Source organism: Melopsittacus undulatus, chromosome 5 (genome assembly GCF_012275295.1).
Source record: "Melopsittacus undulatus isolate bMelUnd1 chromosome 5, bMelUnd1.mat.Z, whole genome shotgun sequence".
NCBI classification, from domain to species: Eukaryota; Metazoa; Chordata; class Aves; order Psittaciformes; family Psittaculidae; genus Melopsittacus; species Melopsittacus undulatus.
Window position 1 is genome coordinate 52,010,888 of NC_047531.1, and position 14,490 is coordinate 52,025,377.

Sequence of the window (14,490 nt, forward strand, 5' to 3'; positions counted from 1 at the left end):
CCAAGCCTTCTACTTAGTGCTTCCTCTTTCACAGCATCTCTCTTGCTCATAGTGCCACAACTATCCTCCTAATACTTTTCCATTTCTTTGCAGGTGTTGAATACTGTGACGTTGTCTACTCTTTTGGTTGTAGGAGTCTCCAATATCTTCAGAAATTAAATCACAAGGTTAAGCAAAAGAATAGAAAATTTTATATATTTCCCACATTTCATGTTCTGTCAGACACAAACAGCATCTTACTTCCCCAATTTATACAAGTAGTTTTCTAGCAAGTGGTTTTAAAGATGTACATTCCCTCTGGTGAAGACAGCCACTTCTACTGGTCATGGGGCTGTGTGAGGCAAATTCAGGACAGAAGCTACACTAGAGATCCAGCAGCACATCACATGTGTTAATTATATTATAAACAAGTAAGTGGTATGCCTCTAAGATTTATCTCTCATTTCTGTAGATAACCTTGCTGATCTGCCTGGAACAGCTCCTCCACCTGGGCAGACATCACTGAGGCTGCAGAGTAGGTTGAACACTACAGAAATTAGGGTTGTGACAGTAGAGATGACATCAGAAGCTCCCCTCAGCGTATCACTGACACTTAAAGGACTGGCTAGCACTCCAGGACCCCCAAACATTTCAAGCAGGACTTCTTCACTAGTGGTTGGGACTTGGAGCTGGGTTTCAAGGGTGCAGTGAGTTTTACCTGCTTCCCATACTCAACCCACTACAGGGAATCATCACCAAGTACCAGCGTTTCCATGACACCAAATGAGTGAGCAGTGGGAACCATCAGAAGTGCAGAATTGTCTCAAAAAAAAAGATGAAAGGGATAAAAAAAAAGAGAAAGAAAAAAAGAGCAAAGAGCAAAGAGGAAAGGGATGAGGAGAAAAAGAAGAAGAAAGAAGAAGAAAAAAAAAGAAGAAAGGAAAAAAAGAAAAAAAACTATCAGCTTCTGACAGGTTGCTTAACAGAAGTCTTGAGAGGAAAGCCCAAACTCAGCAGGAATTCCTGGACTGTTGTCATCATTTCACAGCCAGAATACTGTCTGGTTTCCAAATCCGCTGGGAAGAGAACAAGTCCTAAAAGGTTTCTAGTTTCCCTTTTTGCCTGTGCTTAAACCCAGGCATGCCATTTTCTGCCCTCTGATTGTGCCAATCCCTCATATATGCATTGGTTAGCGATAGCATTAGCTGGCTGTTATCAGTGTTTCAGCTGGAGAAATCAATACTTCTAAGTTTCTCTGGGTTCCCCAACAGTATCTCAGCAGATGTGGGAGTAGATCACCTGGAGACCAAGTCCATGTTGCTCATGCTGCCCACAGCAATGACGACCTTCCCAGATGGTATGCAGTGAAGTTTTTGCACTATTTATGAGTCTTATGTTTTGGATCAGGAAACTGCCTACATATGGCATGTTAACAGGAGCAAGTAGAACTAGAAGTTGAGTGGGGGAAAAAAAAGAAAACAAATTCAAAACTTGATCTGGGAAGGAAAAGAGAAGCTGGTGAGTGGGACACATCATGGAGCTAATCAGACTAACTCATATTACACAGAAATAGCAGCAACTGGAGGAAGACCTAGTGGGAAAAATATAGTTTTGATAGTGCTGTCACAAAGCTTAAGTTTGGTTTGTAGCCTACAGTTTCCTGCAGTGAAAATAATCACATCTCAGACCACTCTAAAGAAATGTAGAGAGGACATTATCTTAGTAAGGAATTTCAGCTGTGCAGTGAAAGAAGAAACAGGAGGCATTTTTTGACAACATTATGATAGATGTGAGAACTTTCAGTCAAAAAAGTTATATGAAGGGAGAGGTTGTATAATTGCTAATAGGACATTAAATTGTGTGAGGATTCAAGGGGAAAAAGGATTTGGAAAGCACTCTTAGAACCTGCTTGAGCTGAGAGGCAAAATGAAGGTCAGCTGGCCTTTAGCACAGAAGATTAGATTACAGCTTGAGATGGATGCTACAGAGTATAGGTTTAAAAATTATAATCCTAAAGGAACTTACAAAAGGAAAACAAGCTGGAATATGCAAGAAGCTATCCACAAAACGCAGTCAGAAAGACTCTGCAGTAAACAAGTGTGAAAGCATAAACAAAGTGTTACAAAAAGCAGAGACCAACACAACTTCTAACATCTCCTTTGGACTTAACAAAGGGAAAGCCATTTAAAAAGAAAAAAATATAATAAAGGAGACCAAAGCTGAAGATACAGCCCAAGAAAAATAATTCCAAGAACATACAGTGAAATAAAGCTTTTCTTTTGGAAGGGGTAAAGACACAGTTTCCTCCAGTGGTGGGGGATATCTTGTGTAGACACTTCTCAAGTATTTACAGATTGAGCACTGGTGCACTGGTAAATTGTTCCTCTGATATGCAGTAAAGGATCTGGATGGAAGATCTAAGCTTATTAAGAACAGATTGGTAAGAATCAAGTCAGCTTTTCTAGTGCTCCTACCTGTAAGCTAGATGTAAAAGGAAACTTGGAAAGACAGTTTGAGCTGCTCAGAGAAATAATGCCTAGAACTCAACACACCAGACAATAGCGCTCATCAAAAGAAAGACCAAAAAAGAATGGGTAAAACCAGGAAAAGGTTTTCCCTGAACCACAAAAGTCTGATTCTTACAAATCTGTCTCCTGCAACCACAAACTGAGGACTACTGCCCTCCCCCAAACCCTCAGTCTCCCATCATTACCAGAGCTACAGAGTGATTCGAGATCATTATTCCCTCAATCCAGAAACAGCCTTGTTAAGTAATGCAATCATTGAGCGTGTCATGCCAAAAACAATATCTGTGTTTTCTTCACCTGTCACCTATACAGTGATCATGTCAGGTTATGGGCTCAGGTTGATTTTTAGGAGTTTAAATGCTTTGGAAAATAACAAGCACATTCTGTCAAGCATTAGGTTTCTGAAGTTTAATCACCCTGCCATAAATTCTGTCAAAACTACTTAAAAGGATTCTTAAAAATGCTGAAAAGTCAAGTTTTGCACCAGTACATTAAATGAAAGCCTGAAAACTTACAGAAATGTTATTTAATAGAAAGCCTAGAACAGGTGCTTGAGTATGTAGCCCAACAGTGTAAAACTAGGGACACTGTGAAGCCCTGACAGCACCACAGAAAAATCAATTAGAAATACACTATGATGAAAAGATCACTCAAGCTAACATCTTGGCAGGCAGAGACAAATACGGTACATCTAAGTATGTAGAAGAAATGCATTATTTATGTGGGTACAAAATGCAATTGATCTTTCTGAATTGTTGCTGTTTCCTGCAAAGTGACTGGTAAAGAAATCGCTGAAGAAGCTGCTGATGCCTGCAGCAGCCTCTCCAGGAGATCATGAAGAGAAGCTGCTGGTCCAGGATAAGCCTATCCCAACACCTGCCCATCCAGCACTAGCCTGGCTGGCAGGGAAAGCAGCAAACTCCACAGAAATCTGTTTGGTTATTCCCAGTGTTCCTCAGGTCAGATTTTCCCACCACTGTCTCAGTGACTCTGAAACCGCCAGTCCCATGCATTTGAGTCAGAAGATGTTTAGCCTTTTCTCAACACGGCAGGGAGATCTTAAAACACTTTCACAGAATCACAGAATCCCAAGGGTTGGAAGGGACCTCAAAAGATCATCTAGTCCAACCTCCCTGCAAGAGCAGGGTAACCTAGAGTACATCACACAGGAACTTGTCCAGGTGGGCCTTGAATATCTCCAATGTGGGAGACTTCACAACCCCCCTGGGCAACCTCTTCCAGTGCTCTGCCACTCTTACAGTAAAGAAGTTCTTCCTGATGTTAACGTGGAACCTCCTATGCTCCAGTTTACACCCATTGCCCCTTGTCCTGTCACTGGATATCACTGAAAAAAGCCTAGCTCCATCATCCTGACACCCACCCTTTACATATCTGTAAACACTGATGAGGTCACCCCTCAGTCTCCTCTTCTCCAAGCTAAAGAGACCCAGCTCCCTCAGCCTCTCCTCATAAGGGAGGTGTTCCACTCCCTTCATCATCTTTGTGGCTCTGCGCTGGACTCTTTCAAGCAATTCCCTGTCCTTCTTGAACTGAGGGGCCCAGAACTGGATGCAATATTCCAGATGCGGCCTCACCAAGGCAGAGTAGAAGGGGAGGAGAACCTCTCTTGCCCTACTAACCACACCCTTTCTAATGCACCCTAGGATGCCATTTGCCTTCTTGGCCACAAGGGCACATTGCTGGCTCATGGTCACCCTCCTATCCACCCGGACCCCCAGGTCCCTTCCCCCTTCACTCCTTTCCAGCAGGTCAACCCCCAACCTGTACTGGTACATGGGGTTGTTCTTCCCCAGGTGCAAGACTCTACACTTACCCTTGTTGAATTTCATCAAGTTTCTCCCTGCCCAACTCTCCAGCATGTCCAGGTCTCGCTGAATGGCAACACAGCCTTCTGGTGTGTCAGCCACTCCTCCCAGTTTAGTGTCATCAGTGAACTTGCTGAGGGTACACTCAGTTCCCTCATCCAGGTCGTTGATGAAAATATTAAACAGCACTGGTCCCAGCACCGACCCCTGAGGGACTCCACTAGCCACAGACCTCCAGCTAGATTCTGTGCCATTGACCACAACTCTCTGCCTTCTTCCTTTCAACCAGTTCTTGATCCACCTCACTACCTGATTGTCAAGCCCACACTTTCTTAGCTTATCTATGAGAATGCTGTGGGAGACAGTATCAAATGCCTTACTGAAATCAAGAAAAACCACATCTACCGCTCTACCATCATCCCTCCACCTAGTCACTTCCTCATAGAAGGCTATAAGGTTGGTCAAACATGACTTCCCCTTCATAAAACCATGTTGGCTGTTCTTAATAACCCCCTCATCCTTAATTCCCTTTTTAAAAATTTCCCTTTTTAAAGAGAAAAAAATAATGAAAAGATCACAGACCAGATCCACATTTAGTGCCCACCAACAACTGCACATGTAGCTGATGGTTTGCAAGCATTTTTCATCTAAAAGGGTACTGAGGAATGCTTTCTGCTCAGTACTTCAGAGGCACCCAGGAACTCCACAGGTAGCACGAGGTTCAGGGCTGGAAGAAATTTTATCAAGTTTATAACACTGAACAAAACTGCCATGAAGTATTAACAGATTAAGTTGATTTTCATTCTTACTAGTGGTTTCTGCTCTTGGTGCCTCGCTGACCCATATAATTCTAAATCTTTTACCATTCAAAGTTCTTCTGGAGATAGGAGTGCTGTTTTGGGGAATGACAGTGGAAGACTGGAATCCTGAGAGAGTGTGGGCTCCTCAAGGAGCACTTTCACTTCAGATCTGCTACTCCAACACCTACAAAGCCCATGGTAGCTACACCTCAGCAATCCCACACCACAGTGCACTGTTACAGCTGCTCATATGCCAAAGCCCACCTTGGTGGAAACAGCTCTCTCCCACACAATGGACAGTTTCTTCTGTCATGGCAGAGAAGAATAGGGGAAGATGGTTTATACAAGGTCATAATTCCACAGAATGTTTTCTCTAATACCAGAACCATTCCCAAACATCTCCCACCCTTGCCCTGCCCAACAGCTGGGCACACAACCTATCCAACAAGCTGATGGAGCAAATCCATGTAACATTGCAAGAACCAAGGCAGGGTGACAGCTGGAAATGATCATTATTCAGTCCCTCCCCATCCTCATGAGCCTGCAAGCTGGGAGGCAGCAAGGGGAAGGTGATCGCGGTTGTCTTGGGTTCAGCAGTAGCTGTCATTTTTCTCCTTCTTAGTAGCTCATGCAGTGTTGTTTTCAACTTTAGCTTGGGAGCAGCGGTGATAACACTGATGTTTTTAGTTGTTGCTAAATAATGCTTACCCCAGTCAAGGACTTTCTGAGTCTCATGTTCTGCCAGGGAGGAGAGGAAGCCGGGAGGAAGCAGAGACAGGACACCTGACCCAAACTAACCAAAGAGGTATTCCACACCCACAGCATGTCATGCCCAGTATATAAACTGGAGGAAGTTACCTGGAAGGGCGAGATCACTGCTTGGGTTGGGCTGGGTGTTGTTTGGTGGGTGGGTGTATTCTCTTCCCTTGTTATTTCCCTTATCATTATTATTATTGGCAGTAGCAGTAGTGATATGTGTTATACCTTAGTTACTGGGCTGCTCACCCAACCTGTGGGAGTTACATTCTTTTGATTCTCCTCCCCATCCCTCTGGGAGCAAAGGGAGCAAAAAGGGGAGTTACCAGCTGCATGGTTCTAAGTTACTGGATGGGCTTAAACCACGACATGGGTGAAGGCGATTTTGGGTGAAAGCTCACATGTGGTTGACAAGGTTAGATCACTAACTTGCAAAGGAACAACCTTTGGGTTTCTGCAAAAGAGGTGGGACACGGAAGTACACTAACTGTAGGAGCTCAAGGACTCATTGTAGTCAGCTGCCTTTCTGACATCTTCTAAGGGCACTGATTGTGCCTGAAGACAGCAGGCTTTATGAAAGCTGATGAGATCCTACACACATCCCTAATCTTGGTTCTTCCCACTCATGGCATGAACCACTTGTGACTCCTTTGCTGAATTACAACAGCTTGTACAGCAAGACTGTTTCAAAATAAAGCATTAATTTTCGTTTCCATGCTATTGATCACCCCGAATGTTATCCCACCATCCGCTGAGTTTCAAGTACTATGTCCATCAACCAAGCTGTCCCCTGTCCCTCAAAATGGGACCAGCAGGGCAAACCAAAATAGCCACAAACAGCTTCAGTCCGCAGAGTGGGAAAGGGGATGGTTGCACCAGTGGCCACCCCACACAAACCCTCTTTGCCCCACTGGTCACTGCTGCAAGCACTGGCTCCATGGCCCATGTGGAACACTGCCATGTGCAGTTATTCAGCAACTTCATCATTGTTAGTACGATGGTGTTGTGGGGATCTAACTTCATCACCTGCAATGTCCCTGCTTCTCTTAACATCAACACAGTGGGGACAGAGCAAGGACAGGGTACCATGGAGATGGGAAAACTTGACACAGAACAACATAAGAGCTGTCAGCAATGTGATCAGGAAACAAAGTTCTTTGCCAGTATTGATTACAAATCCTCCAGGATGCAGGAGCTTCCTGCCATTTACTGGAAAAACAGGCCATGATTCCTCTCTTGTGCACCATGATGCAGTTACTTTCAGTTTTCCTCCTTCCACATTCCCCACTCAGTCTCCCTTTGGCACATCAGCACCATCACAGGTAAGATTCATGCCTAAGTGACTGTTATCACTCAGTCAAGTTAATCATACATTCAGCAGTGAGGCTTTCAAAAGTGGTAGGTGTCACTGCATCAGAGTATGCAAGGTGGGTACATCCCCATCCCAGGCTAGAAATAAGGTGGAGATTAAAGTCTGCACTTTCTGCTACCAAAAACCTATGCCCCTAAATCTTTCAGGGGACTGATACCGGTTTGCTGCAGTACAAAATGTTCTAAAGCTACTACTAAAATTGAATAGCATTAAAAAAATACCAAACCAACGTATTAAAGTGTAATTTCTTCAGTGTAAATGCAAAGGAAAATCCAGCATTCATTACAGGATCCTACAGTGGGTATTGCTGCTGTACTCCAAGATATAGGCAGGGTAAATCTGGTGCTTCTCAAAGATGACAAAGATAGAAGGGTCTGTTGGGTCATCCACGCAGCTGTCATAAAGTCTGTTTGAATTGCTGTCTCTGGGTGGAGGACGAAGGTGTTTGGGGTTTCCCTGAACAAAGTCTCCCACAAGAACGTTAGCTACAAACATGCTGTAGCGACCACTTTGAGAGGAACAGAACTCATGAGAATAGCTGGCATCTCTGGCAAAGTAGCTTCCTAGGGACCAGAAAAAGACACAGGAAAGACAGTATGTGAACCGAGGAACAAACATCTATGCTTTCGGCACTTTGGCAGCCAGCAGTTCAACAGCCCCAGGTAGCTCTATACCAGGTATTCCCACATCATCTTATTTTAAAGCATTGACAGTCTCCAGCCACATTTTGCCACCAACATCCCAGTTCCACCTGCCGGAGAGCTTTGCTGAAGAGCAGGTACCTGAGGCAAACATGGCTGGTTTTAGCACCTCCCAAACTGGGATTGATGTGGATGCTGCCTGCAGCAATGCAGATGCATGCAGGTGAGACTGCCCTAATGGCGGAAGAGCAGGAGTCAGGGACACTCAGTCACCTCACACCCATGAACCTGGCTGGGGTCTGAAGCCTGTGCTGCTACAGCCCCTGAACCTACACTTCCACACTCATACCTTTCCCATACATTGTCCCGTGAGTCCCGCACATCCTCCAGTCAAAGTTCTGCTCACAGATGGCAGGTATGTGGGATGGACTCGTCCCATGGAACAGGAGCCGCTCATCCACAAACTCCAATTTACTGAGCTTCTTCATCTGCTCCTTTTGCCTAGGAACAAAAAAAAGAATGTGTTACCCTAGTTCAAGTGAGGACAATTTCCCAACAAAACTCCTCCCACTTGTGGGTCACAGAGGAACAGTGACACAAAGCACTCTCAGTGGGGTTACTGCCTGCTTTGCACTCTGTTGGTATCCTGCTGCATAGCTGGCTCCTTCAAGCAAAACAAAATGTTCTCAGCATCGTTATGGACTGTGTCACCCACAGCTCCATACCAAATGAGAGTGTAAAGAGACAGACATCTCTTGACTGAACTGGTCAGTTCCCAGGTTATATAAATCCTGAATGCATAAATATGATTATAAAACTGTGCTGTATGATGTCACAGTGAAGATTGTATAATATCTACCCCTATTTTTGTCACATAAAAAGTCCTTCTAAAAAAAACCAAACCCAAAACCCAACCAAACTCCTATGTGAAAGAGGCTAAAAGAAAAAGAATAAATCTGAGATTTCACAGCTCAAATATGGTGAAGGAAAATAACACATCCCCCCCCCAAATATGCTAGGTTATTACATGATAAGAGGCTCTTCTCTACACACACAAAAGAACAGAAACAACCCCAAAAACCTGGTCAATAAAAAGAGGAGCACCAGCAATTCCCAGGGCAGCCCCAAGGACCAGGGGGACACTCAGCACTGCGAGCAGTGGAAAGGGTGCAGAGCAACTCACAGACATAAGGAGAGTACTGCCTACGAGAGTGTGGGACTTGTTATGTGACAGAGGGAAAGAGTATTTGAGGATTGCACCAGACTTATAATTGCATGTTTAACAGGGGATGGAACCAAGATGGTCTGAGGAGGAGCAAACATGGGAAAATAGGTGGATAAGGAGGTACAAAAAGCTGGTTGTATAAAACCAGGTAACTCTCTAGGCTTGTCTGGCCATGCCCTGTGCCTAATAAATGCAGTCTGCCCTATCTTCTCATTAAACTCCATTTCTAACTCTTACCTGGGTGATGGACTCTCCGGTGTGTGTCCATGTGCATGTGTGGGGGTCTGTGTGCAGCAACTGGAGTAGGACCTTGGGTCACAAGACTATACGCCTACAGTGCCAGCAACTGCAGCAAGCAAGGGTGTGAGTGTCAGTGTGTGATCACTAGCCAACATAAGGCTGGACAGCCAAGGAGAAGGGTCACTGGCCTGGAAGGCAGCTTTCGGAGCAGTCATAAGTCTGGGCCAGATGCTGGAGAGACCAGAAGGTCTGAGCTTGCTTACCAAAGGGACCAGGGTGTCCAAACTAACTACTGTAGACACCATAAATCCACAGAGATCCATTTACATATGCGTGTGTGTCTGTGCAGAACATAACTGAAGACAAGAGGACCCAGGGGCCAGTGACAGAATAGAGTGAGTGTCTAAGACCAGCTCCTAGGGAGCATGGATGTCAGGAACACATGCATATACGTATGCTCCAGTAACAGGTTTTCATCCCAGCTGGCCAGTGGAAGGGGACAGGATGAGACCGCTGGTGCTATTTATGACTGAATAAGTGCCATGCTGTCTGTGTTAGGTTTTGTGGCCAGCTGTGTGCATGTTCATGTTTTTTGCGTATGTGTGTGTGCGCCTACTGGGAACATGTGCTAAGCCTCACTTGCAGCTGGACCTGACAGACATATATGTGGCAGCCTCATCTCTGCTGGGCTGCTGGATTTGGAAACTCCTAATGCAGATTATGGACGACAACAGATCAGGAAATACCAGTCTTCTGCTAGCATAAGGATAATGGAATAGGATAGATACAAACCACTGAAAAACTTGCCAAAGGGTTGGGTTCTGGATCCTCTGCAATCGGTGGATGAAGCAATCTTTCATCGTCTTCTCAAACAGGTTCTTAATTTTACTGTATTCGAGGGAAGTGCATCTGACCTCTACCAACTAAAAATTTTAAGAACACCAAAAATAAGGAATTATTGACAGTAACAACCCCCAGTCCTTCCAAAAGACTCACGAACCTTCTCAAGTCAGATGAAAAGCCCTACCATTAAAATCCCAAGCTGCTTCTGTTTTTCCAGTTAACCTTCCTCTCCCCACCTTCAACGCTCACTCCCCATGTGGAAGACACAGGCACTAACTGAGGGAAATGAATGCAATCCCACATGAGCTTCCTGTGGTGGACACACCTCCACATCTACATTATTTTTACTTCAGAGCAACCTAAAGATGAAATGCACAGTAGTGTTCAGGCTGGAAAAGGGTATCAGTTTCACCTTAATATGACACCCTACAGGGGAAGTTTTTACTACATCAAATAACATTTTGCTTCAAATCAATGGAGGAAATACTACAACACCCCCTTTAGATGCAGTTTATCAGAGGATCAGGTGCCTTCAGAGAGTGCAAAGGTCAAGACTAGTAATGGCCAAAAGGGCCTTTCTTATCCTGTGTGATACGTGTTGGGGGTCTCAGAGAGCCTCCCAGGAGACACAGCTCTATTCTGAATGTGAAACTGTCAGCCTTGTTTCACCTCATAGTTACTTGTTTCATAAGATCTGTTTAATAGCTGGGAACATCTCAATTGCCTTGGGTCATGTTCTCAGAAAAAGGAGTACAGGATCCAGTTTGCCCTACAAATTGAAGAGCTGGAAAGACCTACCTTGAACCCAATATCGGGCAGTGCAGATTGGTCCCATTCTGGAGGACAAACAAAATGGGATAGAGTCGTGTCTGGGCTGCAGAAAAGAAAAAGGAGCAAGTCAGTTCACAATACTCCAAACCAAATCCCCCTTCCAAAGGATGCAGCTCCTAGTTGTATGTCAGCCTTAGCGTATCCTCAGACTTTCATTTTTGCTTTACTTTCCACGTAGCCATTATCCCTTTCTTAAGTCCAGATTTCCACATACATCCTACTGGCACTAATGCATCTCTTGGCAGGTAGGAGAGCTTCAAATGAGAAGCAGCATGAGCCTAGCCAGGTGCCTTATACAACTGCTCCAGCTAGACATTCATGTGTGCTGCTTGAACCTCTGCTGGGAAACGGAAGCACAAGCCTTCTCCTTCCATGTGGCCACTCAGCTCTCAGTCACTGGTCAGACCTATACCCAGGATTAAGAATGTCAGAAGGCTGCAGTGGATAGCTGTGCCATGCAGGCACTACTGCACCAGTCATTGCTTAACAACTTCCAGCACTAACGTCCTCCTGCGCATATGCATGTTTTAACCTGGGCAATAGGAGCATTAGAATTCATTCAGGAGCTGCAGTTTGTTTTCTTTTTGAATCAACCACCCTTGGTTGAAGTAACCTTTAAATTGAACCCCTGTCTTCAAATTCATTGCCTGCTGGTGAGTTTCTAAAGCAAAGATAGCTCTTTTTAAAATAAAGCAGTAGCACAATTAAGTTCTACACCAGACATGCTCAAACCCTGTCAACTTACTTTAAAAACAGACATAAGGTAACCCAAATAAGTGCATCCAGTTCACTTCATTAGAAGGATTTACTTCTGCATTTTTATTTTATCCTCAGCTTTCCAGAGGATAGCATCTGTGTCTACTCCACAGTTCTCAGGACTAGCAGTCTCTTGTTCCTACACTGTGCACAGTTTATTTAGTATTGTTGGAGCATAAATCAAGGAATAAAAATTCCTGGCACAGTTGTGTCAGCCCTATGTGGCCTGGCTTTGCACTCACAGAGAGAATAAACCTACTCAAGGGGTCTCTTACAGCTGCCAGAGACTGTCACTAAACATCCCTCTAGCAAGCCTCACAGAAGGGTTTCATAATTTACAAGTACTGTTACTGCAGAATTTGCCATTAAAACAGTCAGCAAAAGGTATCTACAGATTAAGAAGTCTAAAACTGAATTCTACACAGGTAGGAGGAACTTCTCAACAAAAAGGTGCTGTCACCTAGAAGCATTATTAGATAATAACAAATGTATATTACCTTCTGTCTTGTCCACCTTGAGAGGGCAGACGTTTTGGCCGTCGGACAACTTTCCTTTTAGTTTTATAGTGCAAGTTTGTTTGGACCATGCCTTAAAAAAAACCACGATGACTCAATAATTAGATACCTGTGTCCAGGGACACACACTCTTAAGTGTTTAGAGAAAAGCAGGTAGCCCTGAATATCACATCACTGTGCTCTCTGTACCACGGACACCCCACTTTATACTTCGAAACCATTCCCATTTGTGCTGCTTCTGCTTGGAGACCAGCAAGGTCAGCACCTGCTAGCACAGGTCATGAAGCTCAAAAGCACCCAACCACCAGCTGCACCTGCACACCCATTCACATCCAGGCTGCTGGGCAGAGAAAACCACATCTGATGTCAAGCCTACAGCAACAAAGAGCTTTCAGTAGGATGGAAGCCATAAATCTAGCTTTCCTGGCAGTGCAGGATTGTTACTGGTGCTAAGAGGGAAGTCTGTCCTCTCTTCTTGGTCCTGTAACAATATCACAGAGCACATGCTGTGTGACATGGCTAATTATCCATTGTTTCCTCCTTTAAACACCACTCCACTCATGCCAGGAAACAAATTTAAAGTTTGGAAAGCTAACAGGAATTTTAAAATGGGTGAATAAATGAGAAACAGAAAAGCACTTCTTATTTTCCTTTTTACTCTCTGTGCAACCAGCCCTAAATTTTCCTTTGCTGCACTGTGTGCTCTCTCTCTCTAACTAGCTTGCAAGTCATCTACCATAGGCTGACTTCTTTACCATTTGAATTTTCAGTGCATTATTTTTTTTGCCTTTTCTCATTTATCCTTTTTAATTGTATAAACCCAGATGCATAAGTCAGATGTCACAAGGTGTTTACCCTCAACTCTTCTTCTGAATACATAATATTGTCAGAAATGTTTTTTTGACTACAGATGCACAAGTTTAGAAGCTCGAGCATCTCAGAACTGCAGAGATGCACGTACTGCTCGAGTTCTGCTTGGAGAAAACTTGCGAGAGGAAAAAGACCTGTTCAAAGAAACCCAGACATAGGGTGAATACTCTGCATGAAGAAGGCTACCTTAGAGCCAGCTACACTGTATAATGAACTTAAAACAAGGGGATACTTTACCGTTAAAGTTCAGTATATACATTTGAGAACCAGCATTGAAAAACACAAAGCCTTCCTGGTCATCTTGGAATTCCTTCTCTATAACTTCAGATGTTACCGTGGCACAGCAGTGATCTGGATGCTATAACAAAAACAAGGAAATTATACCTTTTAGAAACCAGCCTTTCATTTAGGTGACACAAATAAGTGTTTCCCCAGCGTGTGTCACAGAATACCATTTTGAACTAAGCCTCTAACGCTTCAAGCATCTTGTTCTTCAGTGACAGATGGGTACCACACAGAGAACTACTGCTTGTAACACCACCAACAAAGAGGCCTTCAGCCTGTGCGATCAGCTTCAGCTAAAAGATGTCTGCCATCTCTCAAAACACACCCACTTTCAAAGCCAGTCCTTTGAAAGCTTCCAGAAAGTAGCAGTACTGCTTTGTAGGACAATTAATATGGCAAATCCACCAGTGCACAGAGCAGCAATGCAAGGGCAGCCAGTGGCATGTGTGAAACAACAGCTGCAGAGCAATATGCCCCAAATAACTCTCAAGGATGGCTTAATAAGAGATTTTTTTTGTCATCAACAGGAGATGGATCTCACCTTTTTCCCATATTCAATCCACTTCCCAGAATCATCAAGCCAGTACCAAGCATACTCCATTTTGGAAGCAGATGGGTGAGTCAGAAGACCCCACAGGCTCAGGACAGCTGAGCGATGCCTGGCTGCTTGCTTGGCCCTAGCATCAGAAGAGAAACCAAGATTAAAATAGGGGTCTTTTCCAAAGCTGTCAAACTATTTGATATCCCTGATCTGATCGAAGTCTAGTCACTTCTCAGGAGACCCTTCTAGCTGGGCAGTGCAGATTTGGCCCAGAACCAAGGAAGTGAAGTTTGTGCATTTATAGGGCATGGTAAGTAGCACAGAAATGGCCCTGACTTCTGTGGCTTGGACCTGATTCACTGTTTTTGTCTAAAATATATCTTTCTAAAATACACATTGGAAGAAAATACAACTTGACACAATAAACTCAGCTCATTACATGAAGGCCAATAGTGCCACCTGGCTAACAGGAGTAAGATTCA

General features: G+C 44.1%; 1 protein-coding gene across 4 annotated transcripts in view; it reads right to left on the minus strand.

The window, feature by feature from the left end:
• Nucleotides 1-14,490, minus strand: part of PARP12 (poly(ADP-ribose) polymerase family member 12) — a 29,241-nt gene that overhangs the window by 12,267 nt on the left and 2,484 nt on the right. For all 4 annotated transcript variants that reach the window (XR_004080949.2, XR_004080948.2, XM_031051456.2 and 1 more), the window contains 7 exons: nt 14,009-14,144; nt 13,420-13,540; nt 12,295-12,385; nt 11,009-11,084; nt 10,160-10,290; nt 8,252-8,403; nt 7,558-7,824 (listed from right to left, as the gene is read on the minus strand). Coding sequence is in view for 2 of the 4 variants with exons in the window: in XM_031051456.2 (XP_030907316.1) it covers nt 7,558-7,824; nt 8,252-8,403; nt 10,160-10,290; nt 11,009-11,084; nt 12,295-12,385; nt 13,420-13,540; nt 14,009-14,068 (898 nt within the window). In the remaining 2 variants the exon portion in view is untranslated. The remainder of the gene's footprint in view (nt 1-7,557; nt 7,825-8,251; nt 8,404-10,159; nt 10,291-11,008; nt 11,085-12,294; nt 12,386-13,419; nt 13,541-14,008; nt 14,145-14,490) is intronic.